This window comes from Notolepis coatsorum (genome assembly GCF_963971535.1).
Source record: "Notolepis coatsorum genome assembly, chromosome: 2".
In the NCBI taxonomy this organism is placed as follows: domain Eukaryota; kingdom Metazoa; phylum Chordata; class Actinopteri; order Aulopiformes; family Paralepididae; genus Notolepis; species Notolepis coatsorum.
Window position 1 is genome coordinate 4,148,468 of NC_140166.1, and position 19,060 is coordinate 4,167,527.

The following is a 19,060-nucleotide window of genomic DNA, read 5'->3' on the forward strand; positions in this document are numbered from 1 at the left end:
AAAGAGAGAGGAACGGTGGTTCATTTCCACAAATTACCAGTGAAAAAACCACTTTTATTGACGCTTTGGCTGGCTGCACTGAAGCGGCGCGATCCACCTGTTGGACAGTGGACGAAGATCTGCGGGCAACATTTCATTGCCTCGGATTATTATGTTGTTGAGGGGGGCTTTGAAGAGGATGGGAGGTTTGTCCAGAAGACCACTAATAAGCCTGATGCTGTTCCCTCGATCTTCGACTTCAGTGGCTATAGTGCAGGAGAGATGGTCAGACCAGCCCAGGTAGTTCAACCAGCGCCGGAGAGACTCGCCGCTCAAAGACGCGTTTCTACCGCAAAAGAGCGAGAGGTATAATCAGGGTGTTGGATCAGTGTTTCGCATATAATCTTTGCAGACTGTCTATATTTAGACTAGCCACCTGTAGTGATATGCAGTAGGTACTATAACGTTAGCTTTCTGTATCATAACGCTAGTCATAAATGTCATTATGAATTGAAAATGGGGGACCCTGATGTAAACAATACGAAAGTCTAGTCTCACCTGATACCTTGCTCTGTATCAGAACGTTATTCATAAATGTGATGACTATATACATGTGATGTGAATGGGCCGGGTAATGAATGATAGGTTTTAATTAATAGATCCCGTGTCCTCTGTATAATTGTTTAGCATATACCTTTATGAAATAAAGTTGTTATTCATTGTACCCCGGTTGTGGTTATTTCAGGGCATTTGGACAAATAGCAGTTTCCCTGCTACATAGCAGTTTCTCCTGCTACTGGTATAACTCACGTATTTATTACATACAGTACAGAAGTTGTGATGACTATATACAGTAGTACAGAAGCTGTGATGACTCTATATACAGTACAGAAGTTGTGATGACTATATACAGTACAGAAGCTACAGAAGTTGTGATGACTATATACAGTACAGAAGTTGTACTGTATATAGTCTGAAATAGACAAAAAAACACTATCAAAAATAGGGCTTTACCCACATGTGTTTGACTTCGGTCAAACCAGTCTGGATTCATGTTGTAGTCTGAAAAAATTCCAGGAAATACTTCTTCTTCTTCTTATTTGAATTTCCGGCAGAGTAGACGCATCGTGGCGTATTACTGCCCTCCGCAATTCTTTTTATGGGCTCTTCTTCTTCTCCTTCTTCTCCTTCTTCACCTTCTTTTTCTTCTTCTACTGGACCCCGTCATCAACTACATTGTCCATTGGAGTGCAGCTACTGCTGCTACTTCCTGTCTGAGCCCCCCTCCGCGGGACCCACCTTGCCCCCTCGCAGCCTTGTCCCTCGCAGCCCCCTCAGCCAATTCGCTATACACCACCTCCCAGTCCAGACCTTCCAATCCCAGATGTTGAACCGCTATCCTAACAATCATCTTCACCATCGCTGTTTTACCCTTAGCCTCTGCCATACCCGTAACTACCCCTGCCACGAAGGCCACAATACCTAATTTCTCCTCCCTTCCCCTCTCTCTTTCCACCTGCTCTACCCTCACTGCCAAATGCCCTCCTTCAACCCCCTGCACCCTTTCTTGCCCCAGCATACGTCAACTTACCCTCCCTTCTCTCTCTCCGATCCGCGACCTCCTTCATCATACACAAATGTTCTTCTTCTTCTTCTTCTTATTTGAATTTCCGGCAGAGTAGACGCATCGTGGCGTATTACTGCCCTCCGCAATTCTTTTTATGGGCTCTTCTTCTTCTCCTTCTTCTCCTTCTTCACCTTCTTTTTCTTCTTCTACTGGACCCCGTCATCAACTACATTGTCCATTGGAGTGCAGCTACTGCTGCTACTTCCTGCCTGAGCCCCCCTCCGCGGGACCCTCCTTGCCCCCTGCTATCTTATCCTGGGCTGCTTTGTCCCTCGCAACCTTGTCCCTCGCAGCCCCCTCAGCCAATTCTTTACACACCTCCTTCCAGTCCAGACCTTCCAATCCCAGATGTTGAACCGCTATCCTAACAATCATCTTCACCATCTCTGTTCTACCCGTAGCCTCTGCCATACCAGTAACTACCCCTGCCACGAAGGCCACAATACCTAATTTCTCCTCCCTTCCCCTCTCTCTTTCCACCTGCTCTACCCTCACTGCCAAATTCCCTCCTTCAACCCCCTGCACCCTTTCTTGGCTACCCTGTCCTGCCCTGCTAACCGCCCCAGCATACGTCAACTTACCCTCCCTTCTCTCTCTCTGATCCGCGACCTCCTTCATCATCACCTCGCACCCCCGAAACGCTACACTATGCTCCCCACCACAACTACAGCACTTCGGCTTCACTCCCTCTCCACATTTCCCATATTCATGTTCCCCGCCACACCTAGCGCACCTCATCCCCTTCATACACGTGGTAGCTATATGGCCAAACCCCTGGCACCTATAGCACCTAAGAGGATTATGAACAAATTCCCTAACCCTATACATCCTACGCCCTACTAACACCTCCCTAGGAACAACCCCACCCTCAAACGTAATCACTACCGTCCCCGTCACTGCCCTCTCCGCTCCCCTCTTCATCCTTGCTGCACTCTTAACTATGCCATTACGCCCATCCTCCTTTAGCTCTTCCACCAGCTGCTCTACTGTAACCTCGACCGGTACCCCAACTATCACCCCCTTACATCCCCCCCCCCTCTTCTCCCCTACTCTCGCCACCTTACTTATACCCACCCCCCCAATGCTCTGCATCTTCCTAGCCACCTCCACCTGCCCCTCACTACCACACCCTACGGCCAGATTCCCATCCCACAAAACGTTCACGTACTTTACCTCTCCTAATCGCTCGGCAATGAGTTTGGGCCACTCGAGCCTACCTACTTTCCTCTCATCCCTCTCCCCCTCAAGCCTGACCACTATATGGATCACTTCCGCTTTTGCCACATCTTTTCCTGCACCCTCGTCTCCCGGCCCACTTGAGCTATCGTCCCCCCCTTTCTTCCTCTTCCCCCCTTCTCCCCCTCTCTCCTCCCCCCTACTCTCACTATCCCCGTCGCTGTCGTTCCTCTCCGTCCGCTTCTTCCTCTTCTTCCTCACCGTTTCCCACCCCTCCTCCTCCCTCTCTTCTTTCTCCCTCTCCTCCCCACTGTACTCCGACTGATCGCGAATATCGGTCGTTAGCTCCATTTGCCGTTCTTCCTCTTCCTTCTTCTTCTTCTTTACACCATCCGACTCCTTCCCTTTGTCTTCCACCATCTCCGAGACCTCCTTCTCACTTCCCTCTCCGTAGTCTTCCACCATCTCCGAGACCTCCTTCTCACTTCCCTCTCCACACGTCACACCCCGAGGGGACACTGGGCTCGCACCCGGTGACTCGCGTCCCTCCTGACGCAAGCCCTCATTCCACTCGCTCCCATCTCGATTCACCCAAAACCCTGGACATTCTTGCACCGGCCGGGGCCATTCACAAGGAATCCACTCTCCCCGCTCTCCATAAGCTGCATGGCTCGCCTTCCACCACCGCTCACTCCCCCTCAGCTTTACCCCGCGGTTCATTCGTCTTTCCACAGCTAAACCTTCTCCTTTCGATCTGAGAGAATTGTTCTTCTTCTTCTTCTTATTTGAATTTCCGGCAGAGTAGACGCATCGAGGCGTATTACTGCCCTCCGCAATTCTTTTTATGGGCTCTTCTTCTTCTCCTTCTTATCCTTCTTCACCTTCTTTTTCTTCTTCTACTGGACCCCGTCATCAACTACATTGTCCATTGGAGTGCATCTACTGCTGCTACTTCCTGTCTGAGCCCCCCTCCGCGGGACCCTCCTTGCCCCCTGCTATCTTATCCTGGGCTGCTTTGTCCCTCGCAGCCTTGTCCCTCGCAGCCCCCTCAGCCAATTCTTTACACACCTCCTTCCAGTCCAGACCTTCCAATCCCAGATGTTGAACCGCTATCCTAACAATCATCTTCACCATCTCTGTTCTACCCGTAACCTCTGCCATACCAGTAACTACCCCTGCCACGAAGGCCACAATACCTAATTTCTCCTCCCTTCCCTTGTCTCTTTCCACCTGCTCTACCCTCACTGCCAAATGCCCTCCTTCAACCCCCTGCACCCTTTCTTGGCTCCCCTGTCCTGCCCTGCTAACCGCCCCAGCATACGTCAACTTACCCTCCCTTCTCTCTCTCCGATCCGCGACCTGCTTCATCATCACCTCGCACCCCCGAAACGCTACACTGTGCTCCCCACCACAACTACAGCACCTCGGCTTCACTCCCTCTCCACATTTCCCATATTCATGTTCCCCGCCACACCTAGCGCACCTCATCCCCTTCATACACGTGGTAGCTATATGGCCAAACCCCTGGCACCTATAGCACCTAAGAGGATTATGAACAAATTCCCTAACCCTATACATCCTACGCCCTACTAATACCTCCCTAGGAACAACCCCGAGAATTGTTGAATATATATAGAACACAAATGTTCTAGAATGTTTGATTATGACATCATATGGTGACATCACAAATGTTCTAGAATGTTTGATTATGACATCATACGGCCATCATCTTCAGGCATGTTATTTTCTCCATCGTCGTCCGGCTCAACAGGAGGAGCACGTCTCACTGGTGTCGCTCTAATAGGCTCAAATGCATATGCAATTGGGTTTCTATGAACCTCTGTCTGTCTGCCCACCTCGTCCAGATCCATTGCAAACTACAGCCTCTGGAGGTCAGTGTGCTACTGCGTGCAATTCTCCTGAGGTGGTCAGTAGAATGCAGTGCACTAGTGTCGCAGGCAGCCAAACCACCCCCATGACGTCAGCAACAAAATGGCCGCGCCCATAATGATAAATGCTTCAAAAATGCACATAACAAATCGTTTTTTCTTAGAAACTGCTTATTTTTATAACGTGATTTTTTTCTGTGGCTTATCTAAATACTAATGTAATGCTATGAATATGTATTTATCGCTATGCTTCATCTCCACTTTAAGGGTATGCAGACTGTTGTAGTTTTGGACTGGGCTCCTTATAACAATAACTTGACAACACATCAGCTCTGCTGTAAACACTGGAAATAACCGTGCGGGTCTCTACTGCGCATGGGCATTGGGCAGAACGGCTCCGTATCCGGCTCAAGCAAATTACATGGCACCATTGTCTGCGAGTTTCCAAAACGAAAACACCTTTTGAGCGTTGCCACTAGGAAAACGCGTTTTCCTGCCAAAACGGCGTTTCTTTTTAACTTGGACATGCAAACGTAATCATTCGAAAATAGAACGTTGCTGTTTTACACCAGTGTAACCATGGCCTAAGAGTGCTTCAGGGTTAGTGTTTTAGTGTTTCAGGGTTAGTGTTTAAAGAGTGTTTCAGGGTTAGAGTGTTTTTAGAGTGTTTTAGAGTGTTTCAGGGTTTAGAGTGTTTTAGATTGTTTCAGGCTTAGAGTGTTTTTAGAATGCTTCAGGGTTAGTGTTTTAGGATTAGTGTTTCTAGAGTGTTTCAGGGTTAGTGTGTTTTAGGGTTAGAGCATTTCAAAATTATAGTTAGGATGTTTTTAGATGCTTTTAGGGTCAGTGTTTTTACCTTCTTGACGATGTCACGGACGGCCAGTAGCTTCCCGTTCTCCTTCCCAACAAACAGCAGCTCCTGGTGTACCGTCTCCACCGCCGTGTTCCTACACACACACACACACACACACACACACACACACACACACACACACACACACACACACACACACACACACACACACACACACACACACACACACACACACACACACACACACACACACACACACACACACACACACACACACACACACACACACACACACACACACACACACACACACACACACACACACACACACACACAGTAAGTAAAGTTTATTTATATAGCACCTTTCACAGACCAGGGTCACAAAGTGCTTCACATAGTAAAAACATCAAAACAGCCAAAACAGATAAAAAGCCATAAAAGATTTACATAGAGCATAATTCGCCAAACGCCTGTTTAAACAGCACAGTCTTTAGCTGCTTTTTAAAAGTGTTTACAGAGACCACAGATCTAAGGTCCAAGGACAGAGCATTCCACAACCTGGGGGCCACGGTTTCGAATGCTCGGTCGCCTTTTTTCTTCAATCTAGACAGGGGGACAGCCAGCAAGCCCTGATCAGACGACCTGAGCGATCTGTTCGTGGTGTATGGACGCAGTAGGTCGCAGATGTAGGCAGGTGCCTGACCAAGGAGTGCTCTATAGGTGATGACCAGAACCTTAAAGTGAATTCTGAATTTGATGGGGAGCCAGTGAAGGGAAACTAAGATGAGAGTGATGTGGCAATATTTTCTGGACCTAGTCAGCAGCCTAACGGCTGCATTTTGGACCATTTGTAGCCGGCCCAAAGTGGATGCATCCAGGCAAGTGAAAAGAGAGTTACAATAGTCCAGGCGGGATGAAACAAAAGCATGAATAATCATTTCCAGCTCTACCTGGGAGACCACACACACACACACACACACACACACACACACACACACACACACACACACACACACACTCTTTATACTTTATATCTATATCAGGAACATTAGCCTACAGCCATAAATCTATAAGCAGTAAGGTTTGGCTGTTGAGGGGTCCCAGGGCTTGAGATTGTGCGTACATCTACGCACAGCTCCGACCGTGCGTACATAGCGCCAAGCGGTAGAATAGGAAAACGGCAACAGACTTTCATGCATTCGAGTTTCAACACCAACGTGTTTGGTATGACTCATAATTAATTATAGTTAATTGTAAAATAGAGACATGACTGTAATTATTGTCAAACCCTATAAATAGCATTTGGAATAGGTCTTTCCGAATGAATGCAGCATGGTTTATCTAGCGTTATCAGAATACTTATCACGGGGTGCGCACAGGGAAGCTGTTTTCAGAAATAGGGCAGGGCAGTCTATTTGCAGAGAGAACATAATATTAAGTAGAGTCCGCTACCCGAGACACATTCTCCTTGATTTGGACCGCAATTTGGGACCCATGTAGCTGTCAAAGCTCCATCACAAATTCAGTTATGTGAATAGAAAGAGATTCCACTCCGTCAATGTACATGCGATGCACATTTGGCTGATACATGTCATTGCTGGTCACCGGGAGGAACGCACGCATTGTATTTAATTAAATTGTAATATTATTACTGGGGTATCTGTAATTAAAATATCACTTAAATGCAGGTGATCAGGGTTATCCACTGAAGCCATAGTTATATATCGTATAGCTTACGCTCTGCGCTCTATTGGAACATATCCATATCCAGTCTAATACTGAATACATTTCTTCACATGTACACACCCATCCGCCTGGCCACACCCCCATCCGCTCCTCTACATAAGCGGGGATGTGGCCATACTAACAGCTCCTTCCTTATTTTCACCACCGACAAGTGTCTGTATACACCACTTGAGTTTAGTGCCGAAATAGTTGGAAAGGAGCTACGTTGAAGAGAAGGAGCTGCGTTGACATTATATCCATCTCTCACTATTTTCGAGGAAATACAGCGATAATGTCTTCGCCACCGGAGTGTCTAGAAGATGATGATCATTCTGACTTCAACCGGCGCTTCATATTAGGGGCTTGCGTCGCTGAGCAATCCCCGCCGGCATTTCCTCCGGCTCTGCAGTTGGACACTTTGCTTGGGAGGCGCTCGGCCTCTCTGGGCGGGTGATGTTTTTGCGACGCAGGCGCTAGGTGTGTCAGTTGTGGGGGGAACAACTACACAGCTTACGAAGGCCGGCTCCAGGCTGGTATCCTTTTTCGCTGCCACTTAGCGGCGTGGAGGGGGTTCTGGTTTGATGCCCACGTTAACATTAGCTCCTCATCGAGTAAGAGCTTTGTTTTCCTGGGACCGTGATTCCGAATCTGCGGTTCAATTCCCCGGGTCTCTGGACAAACGGATACCCACTGTCGCCGTACTGGCCCCGATTTTCAAAGATGAAAAGCACCCGGTGCGAGGGAGGTGAGCTTGGTGTTTCATTATGAGAATATCTCCATGCTCAAGTTGGCTATAGTCCGCGAGGGACTTGTTGCCGGCACCGCTGTGTCTGGTAAACACCGTTCTGAAGAGGGATGTGTGTTGCCTTTTTTCCCCTACTTTCTTCGGATGAGAAGAGGAAAAGACAGCGGCTGTCTGAAGTGTTGGCCTGTATTGCTTTTCTCACTTTGTGCAGTTTTCAGTGGTAGCCGCTTAGCTTGCTTCTGCGTTAGCTAGTGGTTAGCGATAGCCGGGTTGAGCTAACAGTTAGCTGTTAGCTACGACGTTAGCTACCCGTTTTCGCTCGGCTGGGAACGTTAGCTTGATGCTATCAGTTAGCCTAGAGTTAGCCGTTAGCTTGTGCTACAACCATTGGCATTAGCCGTGAGAATAGCAGGCCCTGGCACTCTGACTACGACATCATCTTTGACAGAAGATGCAAAGCGAGGCTCCGGCCATAGCTTCTTTTTGCCCCGCCAGCGAGAGGCCTTCGTCAACGTGGATACCAACCTGTGTTGCGGCCTTTCGCCCTGCGGTCCTTGGTGCAGGTAAGATGTCCATTGGACATTACCCCACTCTTCCTTCCTTCCCCTCCCGAATGTTTTGTTAATAACGATGTCTTTGTCTGCAAAACATATGTTACTTCACTACATTTGGAGATACGACATGTGCTGTGTGTGAATTGTCTTGGTCGCTTTGTATAGCTTGATGAGGGAAAACGGGTGTTTTGGGGTGTTTTTCAATGTATGTGATGTATAGATTGGGGGGGAGATGGTAGCATCTAAAGGTGCCAGGTCTGAGAGGTCGAAATGTGCATGGCTTGCCTTAGCAGAGGGTGGTTGAAGACGGTGGTTCAGAGCGAGCAGGGTGTTAGCGAGCACCACACTGAGCGAGCCGAATGTTGACATTCCGATCTAGAAAACATTGATAACAGCAGCACAGAGCGAGGGAGAGGGGTGACATCCTTAATGAAACAGTAATGAAACGTTTAGAATGTGTGTCTAAAGGTTAAACGCGGTTGTCATGGCAGCGGCACCTGACAACCAGAAGGGGGGCGGGCCGTCGTTGCTATGACGAAGATCTATAAATCGAACAGTGGTTCCGGGTAGGGGCAGACTACAATCTGACTGAGACTAAGAGGGAAGAAACCACCAGAGACTCTCATCCCTCTCACCCTCGCCGGTGGGGGGGGGGGAATGACACATCATCATTAGCTTCGGCTAACGGGAGAAGGGTTCTGACTAGACAAGGCCTGAGCCACCATTGGACTGAATAACAGCAGACGATAGCAATGAAAATACAATCTGATAACATCTGGGCTGAGTTTTTTGTTTATATCAATAAACAACGCTCTTTCAAGAAAGGTATGCTGTCAAGGTGTCGAATTCTTACGAAGGTGGTGAAACATTATGGTGGCGGTTTGCACTAACGGGGAATGATAAGGATTGTACAGCCAGTATATGAGACGTCAGGACCATTAAAAGTACACAACGCAGAGGGATTGGATGGAGAGGTGATAACACAAGAAGATGTGATACTGGCCGATTGATCAGAATCTAACATTGGGTAGCGTTGGCCAAGGCTTGTGCCTTTCTCTCTACCTAGGAACAGCGTTGTTTTTTACGTGAGTAAAAATTAACTGGGTTTTTGTTGTATGATGAGAAGTTGTGTGTGTTCATGTAACGTTGGACAACGTGGCTGAGCCCACAACTGGCTTTATTTAACAGATTGCAGAATGGGTACAATACAGTACGGCTCAATACATACAATTGTTAAGGGGATGCAGACCTGAGAAAGACGTTTGTCTTGTTTCCATCAGGGTCCCCCATTTTCAATTCATATAGACATTTATGACATACACAACATACATGACATTTATGGCATAGGGACATATAGGTATTTAGTACTGATACATTTGTGACATAAACGGTATTCAAATATACAGTACTGTTACCCCTAGATCCTGACAGAGTATATACATATGATGGGGAGGGGACTGTACATTAGGAGGGGGTGGGTGGGTGGGAGAGAAATATACATACGGCGGGGAGGGAATATATACATGCGGTGGGGAGGAGACTGTCTATTAGGAGGTGGTGGGGGTTTTGGGCATTTACGGTGGCCAGTTTCGAATTGCAGCCTCCCGTAGGTGCTCTTTAAGAGCGGTTTTGAATGTGGGCAGGGATTCACATTCCTTTACAGCTTTGGGTAGGGCGTTCCACATTGTTGTGGCATAATTGCGAAACGTGTTTAGTCCCTTGTTTGAGCCGAATCTGGGTTTAACATGATTTGTTGAGCTTCCTCTGGTGTAGTGGTTGTGGTATTCACTGACCTTTGGGAAGTATTTTGACATGTACATGGGCATCCCGGTCGTATAGTGTATCTTGTAGACCAGGCCCATTGCAAGTTGCTGTACTCTGTCGTCTACTCTAAGCCATCCTAGGTTGTCAAAGTGGGCAGGGGTGAGGTGGGTTCTGGGGTTCAGGTCAAGTAGTAGTCTGACCAGTTTGTTTTGTGATGTTTGTAATTTTGTTTTAAGCGCCTCTGAGGTGCTTTGGTACCATGAGGTGCATGCATAGTCATAGTACCCTTGAATGAGTGCTCCTGCCAGAGTCTTCAGGGTATTCTTGTTTACCAGAGAGGAGATCCGGTACAAGAATCTAGTTCGTTGGTTGACTTTTTTTATTACATTGGATGCCATTTTGTCACAGGAAAGATTTGCCTCTAGGATGGAACCCAGGTAGGTAATTTCGTCTTTCCTTGTGACAATATTGTCACCCACTGTAACTGAGAAGCCATCGGTCTTGCTGAGTTTGTTATTTGAACCGAAGAGAATGGACTCTGTTTTGCCCATGTGTAATGATAGTTTGTTATCAGCGAGCCATATGCAGATTTTGCCTAGTTCCGAGCTGAGGGTTTTTTCAACCTGCAACTTGTCACTTCCTGCCCTCATGGTATATAGCTCCCATTTTTACAAACTATCACTGCTAGTCTATTACACTGAAGAAGGAACACGTTCCGAAACATGTCTGTATTATAGGCTGCCATTAAATAAAAAAAATTTTTATCTGAGAGTGCTGGTCCGGCCTTCGCCTTTTTCCTCATAATGTTTGGGATTTCAGCACCCAGTGTTAGATACTGAGAGCGCAGTCTAACTTGACTACAGTACAGTACAGAAAACACCACCTAGAACAAATACATGACAGAAACAGTACAGTACGAAAAACTATAGATGACAGTTCAATGTAACCTAGACCAGAAGAAACATAAACAGCAGGGGTTAAATTTAGGAGGAGTTGGAGTTAAGCAGTTGTATGGCCTTGGGGAAGAAACTGTTGTTTAACCTAACCGTGCGACTGCCCAGTGACCTGAACCTCCTACCAGAGGGGAGGTGTTGGAAGAGGTGATGAGCTGGGTGCAGGGGGTCACTAATGATTTTGTGTGCGCGTGTGATGGTGTGATGTTTGTGTATGGAGTCCAGGGTGGGGAGTTTGCAGTTGATGATTTTGGATGCCCTTATAATGATCCTGTCTAGTCTGTGTAGTGTGTGTTTGGGTGTGTTGCCGTACCATACAGTGATGGAAAGTGAAATAATGTTTTGTATTATGGCTGTGTAGAATTGTATCATTAAGTTCTTCCTAACCTTATACTTCTTGAGTTGTCTCAAGTGAAAAAGCCTTTGATTGGCTGTTTTAAGTAGATGAGTTCTACTTCTGCTGGGGTTGTGCTCTTGCTTAGAGAGAGGCAATTTTTTCTGAAAATTGTTTGGTCGCTGTCATGTGGACTTAGCAAGGCCTGTGACCAGTACTTAATCGAGGACTTATGTCTTCTCTCATCATGAAAAACGGCATTCCTCTTACAGTAGTGAGAGTGTACTTTCGCCCTTTTTTGTTGTGATGGAGGGTTGTGTGTATCGTTTTCACGTTTAAGATCCACAACTGGGTTAGGTGTTGGCCTACAGAAGTTACATGTGTATGCTCTTGTAACAGGGCCCTTGGCCCCTCTCTTGGTCTGTGTTTTTTCTTTCTTTAGGGTAAAGGTGTAAAAATTCAGGTGGCAGGTTCGCACATGAGCCTATGTGAAGCTGTTACCTTAAAACAGGTATACATGCGCTTCATGTAGCACGCTATGACTGGTGTCATGGCTCTGCTTTGTCATTGCATCGTGTCAGGGGTGAGGGGTCATGGGGGGGTGAACTGATAAACCCTCCATCCCCTTTTTTCTGATTGGTCAGGGGGTTGGACCTCCTGTCCTTCGGGCTTCCTGTCACGCTGTTGGGTCAGCGCGTCACAGGGTAGGGAGAGGGGGGGGGAAGGGAGTTCCCTGGTCGCACGCCATATTTGGGCTGGTGGGTCACGGAATTCCCCCCGCCATGGAGTACGTCACTGGCCGCGTTTCTATTGGTTGTGAGACTTCCGTGAGTTCTTTTCAGGCTCCATGTTGTGGACCTCTGTTATTGTCAAGATGAGTTAAGAAGTTCTGCTCTGCGCTCTGTTGCATATGTCTTGAGCTTGGTCACGTAGCTCAATGTTACATATATCTTTTCAATTATTACTCACGTGGGAAGTCTCTCTGGGGGTTCCCTGTCTCCTCTCTTTTATACAGGGCAGGGTTGACAGGGGTGTTTTCCCTCGGACACATCATATGGGACCCATATCTGTGTCTTGGCCAGCTTCCTGCCGCTCTCCCAGGCGGCTTGGAGGGAACGTTAACTGGGTTCTTGTTAGAATTACCATTGATATGTTTTGGGTCTCAACGTGTACATAGTGCTGGCCCTGGGTGCTTCTGTGTGGGCTTGCGCGCCTTGGTTGCTCATCATTGAAACAGCATTTTTATGGGGCAACTAAGATGGAGTTTGTCTCTTCCGAGCGCCAGTGTACTGGGTTAGTCTCTATAAATTCTCGTTCATCTCTGGGGGGAGATAACGGAATAGATCAAAGCATTGGCGGAGGGGTCTCACGCTTTTGGGGTGGGGCACCGGGCGCGGTGGGCGCCTTGGTGGCGCCCTCTGTGATGTTTTGGATCGACACGCATACCTACCCCACTCTTAGGACTGGGGATGGTGGCGTGATTAGGACACAGGACTGATTCTGGTCGCGCCGGACCAGGTCAGTTAACCCGTTGTCCGCCGGGCCGCAGATCTGCTGTTCTGGTACCCTGAAGGACTTGTGCTTTTTCGGGGGGAAAATGTCGGGTTGGCCCGGGCGTTGCAGGGGTTGATGTTATGGAGGTGTTCGTGGTTATGTCACTGCGTGTTATCCTTCACTATTGCTTGGTCCATATTGTGTTGTACCTTGCGCTGTGCTAAAGGAGCCTGGTCCTTCTCCTGCTTGGCGGGGCTGGGAGGGGGCTGTCGAGGTGGTTCTTGTACCCCTCTGGCATCCATGTGTACGTCCCGGTCCGCCGGGCCCAGGTCCGGACTCGTTCTCGTCGACCTGTTGGCCTGGGTTAACCCCTTCTTGAGAACTGAAACACATTTACTGCTGTATAGCCTGTGTATACCCGCAGTTGTGTTTTGGAATTTTTTCTTGGGGGGGTTATAGGAACAACCGCCTCCTGTTAGGTGGTGGTTGGTTTCCAGGTGTGTTAGCGGAGTCGACTCTCGGGTTAGGCCGGGCTTGACCCCGTCTGCCTGCGAGTGTGCCCCTGCACCCTTCATGACGTCTGCCAATCGTGTCAGCCTTCTCTGCCTCTGCCCCTCTAGAGGGTCGGGTTGTTTTTGTGGAGGCTGCGACATGGTGCACAGCATACCGAACGCCCCTTCCGCCGGGGTGCCGTTTTCAGCAGACCCCTTAGGCGCCCGTCTAGTCCGCAGTGCTCCAGGCTCAGGTCGAGTCCTTTTGACCCGTTGCCTGGATTGAGGGATCACCCGCTTTGGGGGTTGTCTCCCCGGTGCGCTGCCTGGTCCCGCTGTGGGGGTGTAGCCTCTTTGAGTGCTTCAGGGCGGCGTGCTGTAGGGGGGAAGGGCCTGCTCTTGGATGGGCCCTGTCCGATACGCTGGAGATGTGGGGGGTGGTGTCACTAGTGACCGCCTGGTGGCGTCAACACTTCAGGCAACCAACTTGCGTTCAGCGTTTCTCTGATTGGCCACGACGCCCATGTGACCGCGGCAGAGCGAGAGAGCGGCAGAGCGGAAATAGGCTGCATTCCATTGCCATGCTCTGCGACAAACTCTAACCTTAACCAACTCCGAAAGAATGCCTAAACTTAACCCTAACCTTAACCAACTCCGAAGGAATGCCTAAACTTAACCCTAACCAACTCCGAAAGAATGCCTAAACTTAACCGGCGAAAGAAATATTTCCATGCTCTAAGACAAACTCTAACCTTAACCAACTCCGAAAGAATGCCTAAACTTAACCCTAACCAATTCCGAAAGAATGCCTAAACTTAACCGGCGAAAGAAAAACATTTATATAGAGAGGCGATAAATTAATTAAACGTAAAAAGAAAAAGAAAAAAATTGAAGTGATTAGAACTTGTGACCAACTGGACCGCAGGCTCCACAGCAAGCTGGCGAACGAGTTGAGCTAACCGTCGATGTTAAAACAGGGGGGATTGCGTGCGGCAACCTGCGCGCCACTGCCGCTCTGGTGCTGCCGCGTCGCCGCGGGGGCGTGCTAGGCGCAAGTTGGTTGCCTGAAGTAATGAAGCCGCCTGTTGGGGTCTCGATGCTGCGGCGTCGTTGGCCTCACCAGGTCCCCTTTTTCCGGGGGGTCCTGACCCTTCCTGGGGCTGGGTCCTCCTTCGCGCTCTGCTGCTACGGCCTTGCCACAGGGTTGGGTTCTTGACCTTGACCCCGTGATATTAGGGATTGTAACAGGTTTTTTTCTCTTCCCGTTTGTTCCCTAGTGGCATGTGGGTTGTGCGCCTGTGTAGTCGTGGGTTCTTCTGTGGGAAGGTAAGTCCCACGATCTGCTCACCCTGTGCGTTTGAGTTGCTAAACCCTCTTCGCACAGTCGGATCCGATTCCCTCCCGTCCTCCACTAGGGGGGTCCTGGGGCTCGTGTCCTCCCCGGTTCTGATGGTTGTGGGGGGCCTCAGCGGGTACATTTGTCTAGCTTCCGCTCTGCTCAGCTCCTGTGTTCCAATAGAGCACAGAGCGTAAGCTATACGATATATAACATAACCATAGTTATAAGAGTATAGCGAGCGCTCTGAAGACTTGCGAAGGAGCTGTTAGTATGGCCACATCCCCGCTTATGTAGAGGAGCGGATGGGGGTGTGGCCAGGCGGATGGGTGTGTACATGTGAAGAAATGTATTCAGTATTAGACTGGATATGGATATGTTCCAATAGAGCGCAGATCGCTCGCTATTCTCATATAACTATGGTTATAGGATAACCGTATGTTAATGACTGACAAACCCAACCCAACAGGAGCGCAGTTATAACGGGCTCATAAAGAGCCATTTAGAGCGCAGTTGGCCTGCTTGTTTGGCACGGGGGGCAGACGCAGAACACCCACCTCCAAACGCGATTAAATAGTTTAAAATAAAAAGCTAAATACTAAAAAACACTTTTATTTTCTACCTTCAATTTGTTGGTTAGATGACAGTGAAGTTTCTCAGTTCACTTGGCCCATTATTCCACATTCCATGGGGGTGTTTCATTACCATATATGGTTAATTAGGGGCGGTTCTGTATGGAAATAATTAGAATCGTGCACGAGCATAGACGGTAAGAACAATTGGTATTTATCAACACGAGTCGGTAACATGGTTGATAAATCCAGATTTTTCTGTGAGAAAATAGAACACTTTCTATGCATTATTGATAAATGAGGGCCCTGGAGTGTGCAAATGAGTTAAACTGGTTTTTCAACAGGTTTGACCACATGAGTCCCTATAATATACAAATAGCCATAGATAGGTAATAATGTATCATGTTTCTGATGTTGGTATAAATATTTTATCGGTAAAGGACAGTCTTACCTGTGTCCGATGTTGACGGCTACCAGGTTATCCAGGTTAAGACGACACCATCCTTCCACCGGCAGACTGCAGGTGGCACTAAAGAACGCCCTGCGTACCTTGGGACCAGAGCAGGCCTGAAAGACTACAGCCAGCTGCTCCCTGAAGCCAGTCTTCTCCTTCCCCTCCTCAAACAGCTTGTCCGATTCATCTACAATCAGCCACTCCACACTACACACGTACATACACACACACACGTTACTAGGCAATAAGGACACTGCTTGTTGCACTACTTTTTTTTAATCAAATTTCTTATATATTTTTTTATACACAAAACAAGACAAACACAACACAGTAACAATAACAATAATAACAACAATGACATAAGCAATAACAAAAATAATAAACACAGAACATAACATAAAAAATCTATTTATACTATTACAGACACCACAATAGACACCACAAAAGACAATTCCTCCCCCACTCCCACCCCCCCAACCCAGGACCACTGCACTACTTTTATTTTATTTTATACCTATTCTTATGTCTGCAATTTATGCATTGTTTTTATTCTGTCAACTATATGCTGCACTCTGGACTAGGGATGCAAAGGGTATTGCACATAAATAGGCACTTCAGATAATCCTTCAGAACGTTGATCGGCTCAGCTGACCGACAATAAATCAAAATGACACCATTCACCATCGCAGCCTCTAATAACAGCATTGCATTGGCCTATCATCCGGTTTTAATAAACAAACTGAAACAGTAGCATGTGCATCTTTTAGATCAATTATGCTATGAAAATTAGGCTGCCTCTAAATATAAAAAATTATTAAATAAGAATGTTTGCTTCACTTATATAATAAAAAGAAAATTATACGGTATACGGTATATATTTTTCGACTGACTGATGTGGAGACTGGCACGACTATTGGAAAATTCGAACTCATCCCTACTCTGGACTGCGGTCCATGTATGAAAAGTGCTATATAGATAAGTTATTCATACGGTATTTATTATTATTATATTGTAAAGAATGGATGCATTAAAATGTCAGTCTTGAGAATAAATAAAAAGAAGTTTGAATTGAATGGAGTTTGCCGCTGATGTAATTCCACTTCCCATGAAAATAAATAATAAGAATAAGCAGAAGAATAAACTAGAGATAGCTTCTCTCCGTGTGTAAATAACTGGACAAAACAGCACCCAACACACACACACACCTACTGAGGTCCAGGCCTGGAGGCTCTTGCTGCAGCAGGTAGATCAGTCTGTTGGGTGTACTGACCAGAATGTCTAAAACAAAAACATAAAAACACAGAATAAAGACTCTTTTTGGCATAAAAACACAGCATAAAGACTATTTTATAAACATAAAAACACAGAATAAAGACTATATTAGAACCATAAAAATAGAATAAAGACTATTTTAGAAACATTAAAACAGAATAAACATAATGTATCCTGTATAATAATCCTGTATAATAAAGTGTTACAGTGTTTCCCCTAGGATTTTTTTCAGGGGGGGGTGGTAGGCCCCCCGAAACTACTACTCTTGTCGCGGGGCGTGCGTGCCACGGATACGTGGTATCAACAGTGTAGTCTTAGACCCGCGCACTAAGGCGGTTGTTAGTATCGGTGCATTAACTGCATTTCTCTACACTGAGCTGAAATTAAACAATTGCACATACATTTGGTAAATAAATATTAACAATATTTATTTACAACACATAAATTAACTTATTTACAAATATACAATGTAATTCACGAGCAGCTCTATGAATATATTACAGACTCAAAATTATTATAAATGGTGAAATGGTGCTGGCAAACTCTGTGGTATGATTTTAATTGACCTTCAAAAGGCTTGACACTGTCAACCACAGCCTTCTTTTTAACAAACTGTCAGCCCTTGGTATGAGCCCTGTTAGCCTAAAATTGTTCTCCTCTTATCTCTCCGATAGAGACCAATTGACAGACATCCATGGCCATCACTCATCTGCCCTACCAGTGACTTGCGGAGTCCCTCAAGGGAGTGTCCTGGGCCCGTTATTGTTTTTAATTTACATTAACGATATGAAAGCTGCCTGTAATGTGAACCTGTTTCTCTACCCGGATGACTCTGCTATCCTTTCCTCCGATAAGGATGTGGACAAGCTACAGGCCACTCTCAGTAAGGAATTCTCTACCATAAAACATTGGCTCATTGACAATAAATGATCTCGGCATATGGCCAAAACAGAATACATCATCTTTGGTTCCCAACCCAGGCTGTGGAAGCTGGTCTCGCCCAGCATAAATCTCGAGGGACAGTTTTTTGCAGCAAAAAAGTGTATTTGCTATCTAGGTTGCCACCTAGACAGCACCCTGAGCAGGGAATCCATGGCTCTCAAAACTATGAGCAAGGTAAATGGCAGAACTAAATTTCTGAACAGGAAAGCACATTTACTAGACCCTGAAAGTCTTCGCATTCTGGCAAATTCTCTTGTTTCTTGTTGCTTCGACTATGCTATGCGTTCTTGGTACGGAAGTTTTAAAAGATAAGTTACAGGTTTCCCAAAACAAACTCATCCGATTAACTCTAGGACTAGCCTCCACAGCACATGTGGGCAAACAACACTTCCAGTTGCTGGGCTGGCTCCCTCTGGAAGCCAGGTCCGTTCAACTTCAGCTCAACATAGTTCACAACATTTATAACAATAGGGCCCCCTCTTATCTTACAAATGATTTTCAGTGGAACAGGGACATGCATACACATAACACCAGAGCCAGCATTGCTGACCTGCGTATTCCAAGGTTCAAAACTAATATGGGCAAATGTTCTTTTAAATTCTGGGGAGCCACAATTTGGAATTTGCTACCTTCACAGCTAATGAAAATGAAAATGGTGCCTGATACATTGTTGCCTGTGGCTACGTTTGTACTGCTTTTAAAATGTTCATGTATATGTAGTTTGTCAAATTGTTATTTATGGTCATGTTTTGTATTGCTTGTCTGTCTGAGACCAAGGACCACAATGGAAATAAGTCTTGACTTTTTTGTGTAGCATCCTTGACATTTTTCTGGAATCTTGTATTTAAAAGAAAAGTCTAATCAAATCAAATCAAATCAAATCAAATACATACAGTAGTGACAACACACATATGAACTATTTACAATACAGGGAGGCAC

At 46.7% G+C, this 19,060-nt stretch overlaps 1 protein-coding gene across 1 annotated transcript in view; it reads right to left on the minus strand.

Annotated features, from left to right (window-relative positions):
* Positions 1-19,060, minus strand: part of ddx52 (DEAD (Asp-Glu-Ala-Asp) box polypeptide 52) — a 116,461-nt gene that overhangs the window by 58,600 nt on the left and 38,801 nt on the right. The window contains exons 7-9 of the mRNA XM_084338033.1: positions 17,113-17,185; positions 15,905-16,114; positions 5,528-5,618 (exon numbers count right to left, since the gene is read on the minus strand). Of these exons, the coding sequence (XP_084194159.1) occupies positions 5,528-5,618; positions 15,905-16,114; positions 17,113-17,185 (374 nt within the window). The remainder of the gene's footprint in view (positions 1-5,527; positions 5,619-15,904; positions 16,115-17,112; positions 17,186-19,060) is intronic.